This window comes from Brassica oleracea, chromosome C3 (assembly GCF_000695525.1).
Source record: "Brassica oleracea var. oleracea cultivar TO1000 chromosome C3, BOL, whole genome shotgun sequence".
In the NCBI taxonomy this organism is placed as follows: domain Eukaryota; kingdom Viridiplantae; phylum Streptophyta; class Magnoliopsida; order Brassicales; family Brassicaceae; genus Brassica; species Brassica oleracea.
In genome coordinates this window covers 19621893-19635018 of record NC_027750.1, presented here as the reverse complement: position 1 = coordinate 19635018, position 13126 = coordinate 19621893, and the positions used below count along the sequence as shown (strand labels likewise).

General features: G+C 29.8%; 1 protein-coding gene across 1 annotated transcript in view; it reads right to left on the bottom strand.

The window, feature by feature from the left end:
• The window catches only part of LOC106330057, a 9721-nt gene extending 2291 nt beyond the window's left edge, over positions 1-7430 (bottom strand). The window contains exons 1-2 of the mRNA XM_013768619.1: positions 7357-7430; positions 6813-7234 (exon numbers count right to left, since the gene is read on the bottom strand). Of these exons, the coding sequence (XP_013624073.1) occupies positions 6813-7234; positions 7357-7393 (459 nt within the window). The 5' untranslated portion in view covers positions 7394-7430. The remainder of the gene's footprint in view (positions 1-6812; positions 7235-7356) is intronic.
• Between the last annotated feature and the right edge of the window lie 5696 nt (positions 7431-13126).

Below are 13126 nucleotides of genomic sequence, written 5' to 3'. Positions count from 1 at the left end.
GTCTTGCTACACGGGCTGATAAATGGGTCGATCACTAAATGGTTTATAACAGGTATCAATTAAAATTCTCCAAACAGTTTTCTAATGCAAAATGTAAGTTTCTCTTTTCTATGTTTCACAAAAAAAGAATACTGAATAAAACTATTGTCATGTATGATTAGGCCTGAGAATTTTAACCTGGACCCGAAAACCCGAACCGGAACCGACCAAAAAATATCCGATCCGGAACCGAACCAAAAATTTACGAGTACCTTTTGGATCAAAATTTATTTTACCCAAAATAACCGGAACCGAAAGGAACCGACCCGAATAGATCCGAAAAGAACCGACCCGAATAGATCCGATCCGATAAGAACCAATTTGTACCCGACTTAAAAACATGTATATCTAAAACTATGATTTTTTGTGTTGGATTTTATATATATTATTTTATGATTTAGTTGAAATATATTTTGTTAACAACATCCCATATATATTAATAGAGAAACATTTAAAAAGTTATAACATGTAGTTTGTACTAATTAAAAAAGTGTTCTGCTGAGTTGTCACGTAATTAGAATGCTAATTTTGCTTACGTGGCGGCTTGAAAATCAATTGATAATTTTGTTAATCCAAATTAAATTGTTAGGGAATGTTATATTATATAGTATGTCCATTATGGACTATTCATTTATGAAAATGAAATTATTATATATTTTTTCCTTAAAAAAAACTTACGAAATTACCTAATGTGATTAAAATATATAAGGCAATTAATGATTTTAATTAATAAAGATTTGTTAACAATTTATATACTTTCTATCATTTTTGTTTAATTATTTATTATTAAAATAAATTACACAATTACATTAATCATATAATAAAAATTTATATTTTTTTCTATATGTTGTATTTTGAATTTTTCAAAACGAGTTTAAATTAATAAAACCGTTAGAAGTCTCACATAAACATTTGTGATCAAAATTTAAATTTTTTTCTATAATAAGATACAATGATTATAAAATCATATTAAAAATAATTTTATTTTAAAATTTGTTTATATTAATATATATATATATATATATATATATATATTTCATATCGTTTAAATTAAACTATACATCATATGAAAATACATACTTATATTTTGATATCTGTGTTGAACATATATTGAAAAGTTAATGTTTTAATTTTTAAATCTTCATTTCTTTTTCTAATGAATATAAATTATTGAAACCACTAAACATTCCACCTTAAAAAAAAATCTTTGGTATAAAATTTTGCTACACAAATATGTAAATAATCATAAATCATATAAGTAGAAACCTCATTTAATAAATATCCATATTAAAAGTATACTATATATCTATTTTAATATCATTTAAATTTAATTACATATATCATATATGATAGATAAGATTGATTGTTTTGATTTGTTTACCCTAAAATGATTGCGAATAAACAAGAGCGGTCTTTTGATTTATATGTGCATGCCAATTTATTATATAATAGTAACTGATTTTTTAGTTATTTAAAATATAATAATTATTTCATAATATGCAGAAAAACATAAAATAAGTAATAAATATAAAATATTTATTCTGCACAAGACGATAATCTTAACCAAAGTATGTATCTCTTTAATAATTTTAAATCTTAAACATTTTCCAAAATCTTAAAAAAAATTCTAAATCTCAGCCCAAAACAAAATAACGAAATGAGAATAAACTCAAAAATCAATATTTATTTTGAGCAATAACCAAAATGAAAAAAAAAAGACACAAAATGAGAAAAATATTGAAGATAGATAGGATTGACACATGAACGTAAACTTATCATAATCATAATTAACTTTTAAATTGCTAAATCATGATATAATACCGAGGTGACATAGTTTCATTGTAACCAAATAGTAGGCATGAGATTCTTCGGCCTAAACGTTAAGTTCTTATGCGATAAGTGATTTTTTTACGTAAAATATTTTTAAAAATGGGATCAGCTCATCAATAAACGAATTATGTAATTAACAAAAAAAAAATTATTCAAGGGCCAAAAATATTAATTCGATCAAGAATATAAATTTTATTTTTCCATACAATATTTCGTAAATAATTTTTATATAAATTCACCCAGCGCAAAGCGCAGGTTTTATCCTAGTTTGTTATTATTTTGCAACATTTTTTAAATAATATGAAGCTTTAAAATGTAAATTTTAAAGTTTCAAAATGTTTTATTTTAATTATTAATATTTTCATTTAATTTATTTTGTAAAACTTTAGATATATATGACAAATATCGACTAAATTTGATGGAGTTGGTTATGTCATGTCCTTTTCAGATCATAAATATCCAAACCCGATCCGGACACGAAAAATTACGAGTATTTTATGGGTGTTTTAATTATAGACCCGAACCGACCCGGACCCGAGAAGAACCGATCCGAAAATTTCTAAGTACCTATTAGCTCTAAATATTTAAGACCCGAAAAACTCGAACCCAAAAAGAACCGGCCTGAACCCGATCCAAAGACCTGAACACCGAGTCGTATGTATGATAATGAATAAAACGATTGTTATATATGAATTGTACATTTTAAAGAGAATGAGATTAGGTTAGTGTAATAGCATTGGTGGGAAAAAAACTAATTGTTGTCTTTAATGATCTTGATCTCCAAACCGACCTAATAAATTGCATACTTTATATATCACCGTACTCATTTTTGATCTAAGATTTGTATAAATTATCACCTTTTTGTATGAAAACTTTTAAGGGGAAAACTGGTGCAATAGAATCATTGAGATAAGCAAACCTCATTTCAAAATCTCTTATAAATTACATCTTTAGTTATATATGTAATTTAGTGCAAATTTCTATCTTAAATTTTCTTTCTTTGTTCATCAACTGTTTCGAGTAAAATCTGATATTTCAATAACATATTCACCATCTTTTCCATTCATTGTTAACCCTGTTCGAAAATGCGGCCGCTTAGACGGCTGCCTAGGCGCTGTTCGGAGGCTGATCGCGGCGATTATGCCCAAATCAGTGTAGCCAGGCGTTGATCCGCGTAAGACTGCCTAATTTCTGCGTTGACTGCTTAATTCTGACTGCTTAATTCTCGCCTAATCCACCACCTAAGTTTTTTTTTCCGTCCGTGTAAGTTAAAACACGGTTGGTTATTTTTTACTCATTATTGATAGATTTTGTGTAATTACTTATTACTAAATAATTATAATTAGCTATCAAACCCAAAACAAACACATACATACATACTACATTTAGGAATTTTTTTCATACCAAACCCATCATTTACGAATAAAAAAAAGACTGTTTAAAATTATATATAAAAAATTATATATTTATGTCTAAGAACTTGTATCATAGTGTTTAAAATTAGCTAAATATATCATAAATATATTAAATTGTATTTAAAAATAAGTTCCACGTAATTCCCGAATACTCTCTGATTTTTCGATAATTCGCTAGGTTCGGGATTACCGTTCGACTAGCTCCAAACAGGGATGTTTAATAATGATTCACCTCGATGTAACAGCAAATTATTAATACATATACTTATAGTTAGATAAGAAAATATTTTTATCAATAATCTACATAAAATTAAATTTTTCTGTTTAATGATTTTTTTTCTATGTAAAAATGTAGTAACATCATTTTTCCGTAAAACCCGGTCTGTCAACAACATATTCACCATTTCTTTCATCTATTGTTAACAATGATTCACGTTCATTTATATCTTATAATAATGTATATTCCAAGGCATATACATATAGTGAAGACTCAGCTTATTATAAAACATGAGGCATAATGAAAAAATATATTTAATGTAAAAATATATAAATATTTAATATGGGGCACCTAATGTAATAAGAAAATTGCCACAAATACCACGTAATATCATTTTTCATGTTTACACTAATCACATTTACCCTCACTTTTAATGAAAGGTAAAAGACATTTATACTACTAGGATTAACTAATCTAGACTTATGATTTAGAGTTGAGAGGTAGGGTATGGTTTTTGGAATGTGAAATTTAGGATTCTAATAAATATATAAAAAATACTTAAAATATATATAAAAATTATTTAAAAATAGTTTCAAACATAATTTTCGATTTTCAAAAAGAAATTTAGAAAAAAAATTCAAAAAAAAAATTATAAAAAAGTTCGAATTTGAAAAAATATAATTCGAAAACATAAAAAAAAATTATTTATTTATTTAAATAATGATTTATTATATATATAAATAACAAGGGTATAAAAGTTTTTTGCCACTTAATGAAAAATGTATTTTTGAAAATATCCATTTAGTGACGGTAAAGATGAAAAATGATACCATGAAAGTGGTAAACATAAAATTTCTCCAAGTAATAACCATATAAAATAAGGGCATTTGCCTATATTTTGAACTAAAATCGTTTTTCTTCGAAACAAAACGAGTGTAGCACGTGTCACACCCTCCCACATCCGCCCTATAGTGAACTGATCGTGTAACATTTTTTACTATTTTCACATGTTGAAAACCTAAAGATTGGGTTTGGAACAGATGTTGATGATAGGAGTTTACCACTTTCATGGTACCATTTTTTACATTTACCATCATTAAAGAGATTTTTTCAAAAATATATTCTTCATTATGTGGCAAAATACTTTTATAGTCTTGTTATCTATATATATAATAAATCATTATTTAAATAAAATAATAAATAAAATAATAACTTTTTATATGTTTTCGAATTATACTTTTTCAACTTCATACTTTTTTATAAATTTTTTTTTGAATTTGTTTTTTTGAATTTGTTTTTTGGAATTTTTTTTTAAATTTTTTTTTCAAAATTTCTTTTTGAAAATCGAAAATTATGTTTGAAACTATTTTTTAAGTATTTATTTATATATTTATTAGAATCCTAAATTTCACATTCCGAAAAACCTGCCCCACCCCTCATGCTTTTATTTTAAAAACCGAATCTAAATCCAAAACATTATAAAAGGAAATATGTTAGCTTTAGAAAGGACTTTCTCTATAGATCTTATACAGTGCTCTGAAAAATTTCTACAGCAAAATAAATTAAAGCTAAAGCTAAAAATCTAGAGTCTAAATCTTAGAGCAAAAAAAAGAAAGCCACAGCCTCAACCAATCACCCCCTCTAAGTCTAGATTTGTTAACCCTAGGGTATAAGTGTCTTTTACTTTTCATTAAAAATAAAGGTAAAAGTGATTAGTGTAAACATGAAAAGTGATACTATGAATGTGGTATTTGCTGTAATTTTTCTTTATTTTGAGCTAAATGTTTGGGATTATTAATCCAAGAGCTGATCCTCATGGATAGAGTAGGACGCTGACCTCTTGGATCCTGATTTCCGGCCTCCGGATCATGTGTTTCTTTTGCCTCCGGCATTCCATATTTTTTGAGAAGAGAAGTCATCAGATGTAAACACAGCTGGAAAATAAATATAAGAAAATAGAATACAAAAATATTTTTAAAATAATGTATTTCTACAATAATATGTTATCAAGTAATATTTACTAGGGATGGGCAAAAAACAGAACCGAACCGAGTCAAACCGAACCAACCGAACCGAAATCGATTCAAACCGAACCAAAATCTATTTCAAACCATTCGGTTGAAGATTTCTCCAACTCTAATGGTCCGGTTCAGTTCGGTTATTCGAGAAACCGATGTGTTTTATAATTATTTAAATTAAAAATATTAGTAATACCAATATACTAAAATTCTAATACCAAACTACGTATTTTCCATTTTTCGTTCATTAACACATATTCTTTTAACCTAATATGTAATCATCAAAATATTTGATTTAAAAAAATAGAAAACTCGGTATTTTCATATTCTTATATATGTAAACGTGGATGTTAAATCTAAACATAAAACATGAAGCAAATTTTATTAAAAACAAAAGTTTTTCTCCATAGCGTCACATAGAAGATGATTCATTGCAGACTTTTTAATAATGACATAAGAGACATTACTAATGATGTTGGCTTTTTTTTTAGTTAACTTTCATTTGCTTTAATCTTTATATACTTTTGTGACTTCTTAAAAGGTTTTTGCTTCAGTTTTATATTTAATTTAGTTCTCATAGTTTATGTTTACATAAGTTATGTTTTAAAACATAATTTGTTTTACAAAAAAAATAAACTAAGAAGAACCTAACTAAACTGATGCAAAAAACAAACCGAACCAAACCGAATATAAACCAAACCGAACCGAACCGTACCAAACCAAACTAACTATGGTTTATTTCAGTTGAAAAAATACTAGAACCGAACTAACCAAACCGAACCGAGAATAACCGAAGTGCCCACCCCTATGAAGCAATATCAAGAAATTGTGGCGCACACTTTTTAATTCTATGTTTAATCTAAATTATTGTTAATGAGCTTTTATTTTTCATTAACTTTCAATAATATAACACATTTACTGAAATTTATGTTTTAAATATGAGAAATTCCCTAGGATACCTCTTTTTAAGATTTTGTCACAAAAATAGTTTTCAATGAAAAATATGACCAAAAGAAATTTTATTAAAGGGTAAAAATACATTTTACCCTAGGGTTAACTAACCTAGACTTAGGGTTTAGAGTTAAGGAGGTAGGGTTTTGAAGATATGGTTTCAAATTTTAAGAAATAAAAAATAAATATTAAAAATTTCAAAAAACAAATGAGCTATTTTGATTTTTTTTTTTTTTTGAATGCTATTTTTGTGACAAAAACTTAAAAATGGTTATTCGAGTGAATTGTACTTTAAATATTGATCTTAAATTTACAATATATATATTTACTAATAGAACACACAATGACGAATGCATCCTTCTTGAGTTTTTCTTGCTCTTTGAACTTCCAAATCATCGAGAGTATACCAGATTGTCTTAACCAGTAGCAAGACCAAGAGAAAAATATATCCAAACCAGTCTTGAAGGAACAAGAAGAAGATGAAGAAGGGTGCGAAGAAGCAGGAAGGAGACGAAGAGGGAGATAAAGAATCGGAAAGCCAACGGTTTGGACAAGACTGGAAATCCATTTGCTGTTTCCTCCTTGGCCGTAGTAAAACCGACCGAGGAGAACAGCTACGGCTTGAGCCGATATGAGGAATATGAGGAAGAAAATACTGATGAAGACAAAGATCCACCATTGACTTCGTTTCAGCTTCATTAGTTGATGAATGACGTTAGTTTCTTCTTCATCTTCTTTCTCTAAAAGCATCGATTCTTCTTCATCTGTCATCAACAAACAACACATAAAGTCCATAGCTATCAACGTTCACGCGATTTATTAAGGAAAAACCAATTGTTTTCGTCACTGGAATTGAAAATGAAAATACATAAAACATAAAGATTACCCATGTTGGTGGGAGAGTTGACTGATGGATGAATCATTTATGCTTCAAATTCGAGAAGTCTGAAGCTGTTGCTGTTTTTATTATTATTTTTGTCCAGCCACACCATTAGAGGGGTGGGCGCAAGGAGAATAGTTGTTTTTTTACGTGTACTTGATGCTTGATTTGTCTTAAACGAGTAATGGATTTTTCGACTTGTACTTGACTTGTCCGAAACGAGTACTTGTTATTTCGAGTACTTGTCCAAAAATATGTTACTTGCAAGTTATTTGCCTTGTTCGATTACTTATTACTTACAAGTACTTATTAATAATTTGAATATATTTCCAAGTTTGTAAGAATTATTTGATAGATAATAATCTATGAGAGAAGGTTATGAAAGTTTGTTTTATTTACTTAACTTGTTAAAAACACCAGAATTATTTTAAATAAAATATTTGCACCTAATATAAAAAATAAGAAGAAACTTAATACATATATTTCAATACAAAAGTATTGTTTACTTCTTACAACATCGAAATATATGTTTAGAGCTTGGTTTTTATAGTTTAGTTACCATTTTTTCAGTTATAAAACAAGTAACGAGTAATATCAAGGCGAGTCGTAATTTTTTTAATTTGTGATACTTGTTACTTGCCTTGTACTTGCAAGTAGCAAAACTTAACGACTTGATATTTGACTTGGCAACGACGAGTACTTGGAAAAACACAGATCACGTAACGGGTATAAGGCCAGTAATGAGTATTCGTGCCCAACCCATAATTAGAGCAACCTTATTGCTTGGTATCACAAGTATCTTAATAATTTAATACATCTAAATACATTTTTCTTCAATGATTAAATTTTAAAACATTAAGAAGGATCAAGTCACTAATAATGGACGACAAGTGGACAAGTGGCAATATAGATCCTAATGGCCGAATGGGGTTTTTCATGAATTTTCACTTTAGAACTTCATCTTACATTCTTTCTTATTTGTCTAACTTTTGTATTTATTTTATTAGTATGATACTCACTCGCACACTTCCAATGAAATTGTCTTTAAAATATCATAAAGATGTATGAAAGAAATATATTCGAAATGACGCCTACAGTTTGAAAATACTTAAAGTGCATGTTTTAAACGTTCGAATCCGTGGCTTTATCAAATGTCTAAGGGCAAGCGCAGTGGTGAGTTCTCACCCAAAGTTTTCTTACTTAAAAATAATAAAAAATAATAAATTGAGAAAAAGAAAATAAGAACATGATTAACCCGGAGTTCTTATGATGAAGTTCTTAAACTTATGATGAAGTTTTTAACAGAAATTAAGAAACAGTTTTTTAACTTTCGCTAAGTACTCCATTCTAAAAACTTCGGATTAATCATAGTCTAAGTAAACAAAAAAAAAGTAAGAGACAAGTGCTCTTATGTTAGAGAAACAAAAAAAATCTAAGAACATGGTTTTACATGTGTTATACAATGAATGATCAAATTACACTTTTATTTAAAATTTATTTATTTAGAATCCAGATATTATTATTATTATTATTATTATATTGTAAGAGATTTTGGAAAAAGTTTTTCCCACTGATGATACTCTTACAATATAATAATAATTTCTAGGAAAAGCTTTTTTCAAAAGCTTAGAGTATCATCAATGAAAAAACTCTTTCCAAAAGCTCTTACAATATAATAATACTATATAGATTGTAAATAAATAAATTTTAAAGAAAAATATAATTTGACCACCTATTGTATAACACATGTAGAATCATGCTCTCAGATTTTTTTTTGTGTCTCTGGCATCAGAGCACTTGTCTCTTATTTTCTTCAGTTATCTCACTTTATTTTTTTTAATTTATTACTTTTTATTATTTTTAATGATGAGGGCTTTGGACGAGAACACACCAATGCGCTTGCTTGCTCTAAAGCTCTCTTTTTTCAAAAAGCATCATATTATTAAAAATAATTTGTATACACCATCTTCATTGCAATTTGAAAATACTATTTTCTTGAAAAAACTTTGATAGGGTCAGGTTTTAACCAATAAATATAAATTGTAAGTGCACAATAGTGTGCAGTATTATATAGAGACCGAATCCGCAAACACCGATGACCACACATAGAGTTTCAGAAAAGGTACTAACTAAAATGATAAAAAAAATACGTTTTTTTTGGTTTTCAGTTTCTTAAATTCAATAAAACAAGAACAAGCAAGCAAAAAAACAAGCAATTAACTTAAGTTTGTAAAAAAATAGATAAATCTCTTGGTAATGGAAAATTTTCAAGGATCTCTTTTTAGTATTTAACACAGAACAAACAGACATGTATCAAATTACAGTGACGTCTTGAACTCAAATCACAATGGTGGAGCTAATCTACTTCCCTAGCGCTAGCATTCTATGCTCTGAATTCTAAGGACTAGCTTCCACTGTATCTCAGATTTGAAACAAGTTTTAGATTCAGGTTATATCAATTTACAAGGTGCAGTAACATCAACTTATGTTTGTTACATAAACTTTGCTCATCTACTGATATTTTGGGAATTCAATCCAGCATTTTTGGTGCGATAAAAATCCTAAAATTATAGGCTAAGAGATCAGTCAACTCTCAGCATTAAGAAATCAGTACACAAAGATCCAACATAATAAATCCATAATCCAACAGTTTCTAGATCAATACAACAAGAAATTCCCTATGATAAATCCCTTAAGCAAACTAATAGACTTCTAACTCATAATTAAACAAGAACAACAAAATAATTTCAGAGAAAACATGATACAAGTGTATTTAAAATGAGAGAACGATAATAAAATTTTCTCCAAAATGAGTACAAGAGGAATCTCCTTCCAAGAGTCTAAAATAATGATCCAAAGTCTCACCAATCTCTCACAAATCATTTTCAGTCTCTCTCTTGCCGTTAAGAACAAAAATAGAAGTAAAATACATAATGAACTCGATTTCCAAGGTTTTCTGGTCTTTAAAACACGTCTCTTTGCAAATTTGGAAAGTTGCTATGATGTGTCACCGATCAACCAATCCATGTTATCCGGATCGGTTGATCCATGTTATGCAGATTGGTCGATCAAGGATCGGCCGTTCTTAATGAATTTGATCGGCCGATCGGTGTCAAACTGGATCAATCGATCCCAATTATAGATCCACAGATCCTCATCATTTTTCAGCACATCTCGACTTAATGATCCATTTTACTCCAAATTCTTGTCCAAATGCATTCTGTCCCAACAAGCTAATATGTAACTTGTAATATAACTGATGAGTAGCAAAAGACTCCAAAAAGCCCAAAATACCTTTAAAACCAACAATTCTTTATTGAAAACCGAGATAAAAACTGATAAAACACAACACACTTCACTCTCAATTTCAAAGGTCTTTAGAAAGTCATGAAGCAAAAGTAAAGGTGGATTAGTAAACTTCCCCTTTAAGAACTGAAATGCATCCTCTTGATCATGATGCCTTTTGAATCCTACATTTGTCTTGAAAACCTTGATGAGTACAGGCTGCAATAATAGTGATAAGTCCTTCACAAATAGTCTGTGGAATCCAAAAAGGCTGTTAAAACTTTGCACTTCTCCAACTGATTTTGGACTTGGCCATTCATTCCTGGATAGAATTTATCTTCTTCTCATCCACTTGTACTCCATGTGCACTAACTACAAAGCCTAGAAAGAGAATGTTATATGTGCTAAAGGTGCTAAAGGTGCACTTCTTCAAGTTAGCATATTTTTTTATATATCCTAAGCACTTCCAAAACTGATAGTAAATGGTCAATATGCTCAATAAGACTCTTGGTGTAAACTAGGATGTTATCAAAGTAAACACATATAAAACTTCTAAGAACATGGTTCATCAATCGCATGAAAGTTCTAAATGCATTGGTTAAACCAAAAGGAATGACTAGTAATTTCTTTCAAACCATGTTTAGTTTTTAAAGCCGTTTCCCATTTATCATCCTCTTTCATCAGGTACTTTTTAAATCAATCTTAGAAAACACATTAGATCCATGAAGTTAGTCTAACATGTCATTTTAGGAAACTTATATCTCAAATGTTTTCTTACATAGGATTTCATGATTTTAGGCACAAAACCTGTCACTTAATGTTGTTTTCTTACTTAACGACATTAAGTGACCGGTTTGGTGCCGTAGGAATAAGATCTCTGGCTGTGTACTAGTGTATAGCCGTTTTCATCCCTAAGAATCCATGCAGCCCCACTGAGCGAGTTGGGATTTGGACCCTGTTTTGTAATGTTTTTTTTTTAAATTAAAGCTCTAAAAATCTAAAGAAAATTAGTGAAAAAAGGTTGGGTCATCCCTAAGTGACAGGTTTTCAACGCTGTCGGAACAAAATCCGAGCATAGGATTTGACTTTGTCCAATGGGATATTGAGATACACCCACAGAACACAAGCCTCTCTGGAAAAACGCATATGAATGTCAGCATGGGGGTACTACATGTGCATGTAAAACAGCCAAAATAATTTTTAAGAGACGAAAAAATAGTTTCCTTCCTGAAAACTCTTCAATACCCAAGTTAGCTAATATAGTGTATTTTTTTGGGAAGTGATTGTTGATTACGTGAGAGATGTTGTTCGAATATCAATGTCTCATTTTGTTGATTTAGAGATGGTAATAAAGGAACAGAGGTTACTGACGAGAGATAAAACAATTGGTTGTACGATAGACCTAGTCTTCTAAGAGAGTCGTGGTTGTTGGTTGAGGAGGTGGTGCCAAGTGGGACTATAAAGCTTTTTGGCCGTACATCCCTCTTTGAAGGATCCGGTGATGGTGAATGATGAATGATGAAGGTAACACAATGAATTAATGGACGTTGTTGGAAGCGGATTTCATCCCACTCCAGACCCGGTCTAATTAAGTGTCTAGTCCAATGTATTAAGTCCAAGAAGAAAACAATAGTCCTGTAAAGGTCAAAATAGATTCAATTGGGTATGATGAACTTTTTCTTAGAACAAACCGCCTAACCACTCTCTATCACCATTCTTTAAGTTATTGACTGCAGGATGTACTGAATGGAAAAGCCTAAGTGGATCATCTTGCCAGTAACATCCATGTTTGGTGAGAATGTATGAAGGAACCAAAGCTGACCTGCAACATAATGTACACCAGTCGCTTATTTTGGGGCTTGGTATACACTTGATTGGATTCCCCCTTCAAGTCTGAAAGGTAAAAGACTGTGTGGTTCTAGTTCTCCTCTCTCTCCCCTTCCGAGCTTATAAATGATAAAAAGAAAAGAAAGGGATAAAGGTAAAAAAAAAAGTGAACAAGAACTGGTGGAAACCACCATTAGTACTTGATCCATGGAAGCCTGTACAAAAATCTCGGTAAATTTAAAAATTAAGTGATACCCTTCAAAGAAGGTATACATTGACTGAGTGGAGTAAGAAAAGAGAGAGGAAAGGGAACAGAGAAGACTATATGTGTATTCAGAAACCTATTGAGGTAAGAACCCATGTGTCCATGTAACCGATATTTCAAAGATAAAGCCTGCACTTTTATTTAAGAATTGAGGTCAGTAGAGGGGTATATCAGATAGTGTATGGTGAGCTGTAAGCTAGATGGTATGGTTGCTAAGCTAAGGTTAAGTACATGGAAGTGCCTCTAAAGTTGGTACTGGTTTGATGTGGCTTGCAACACTGTAGAGTTGATGGTGGTGTTCCAAAGAAAGGTGAGTCCCTGCATTTTCAAACCTCTTCCACATGTTCATTCTATGTTTTGCTTAAAGGAAAGTAAAGAATAAGTCTGGCGGAGTTGATA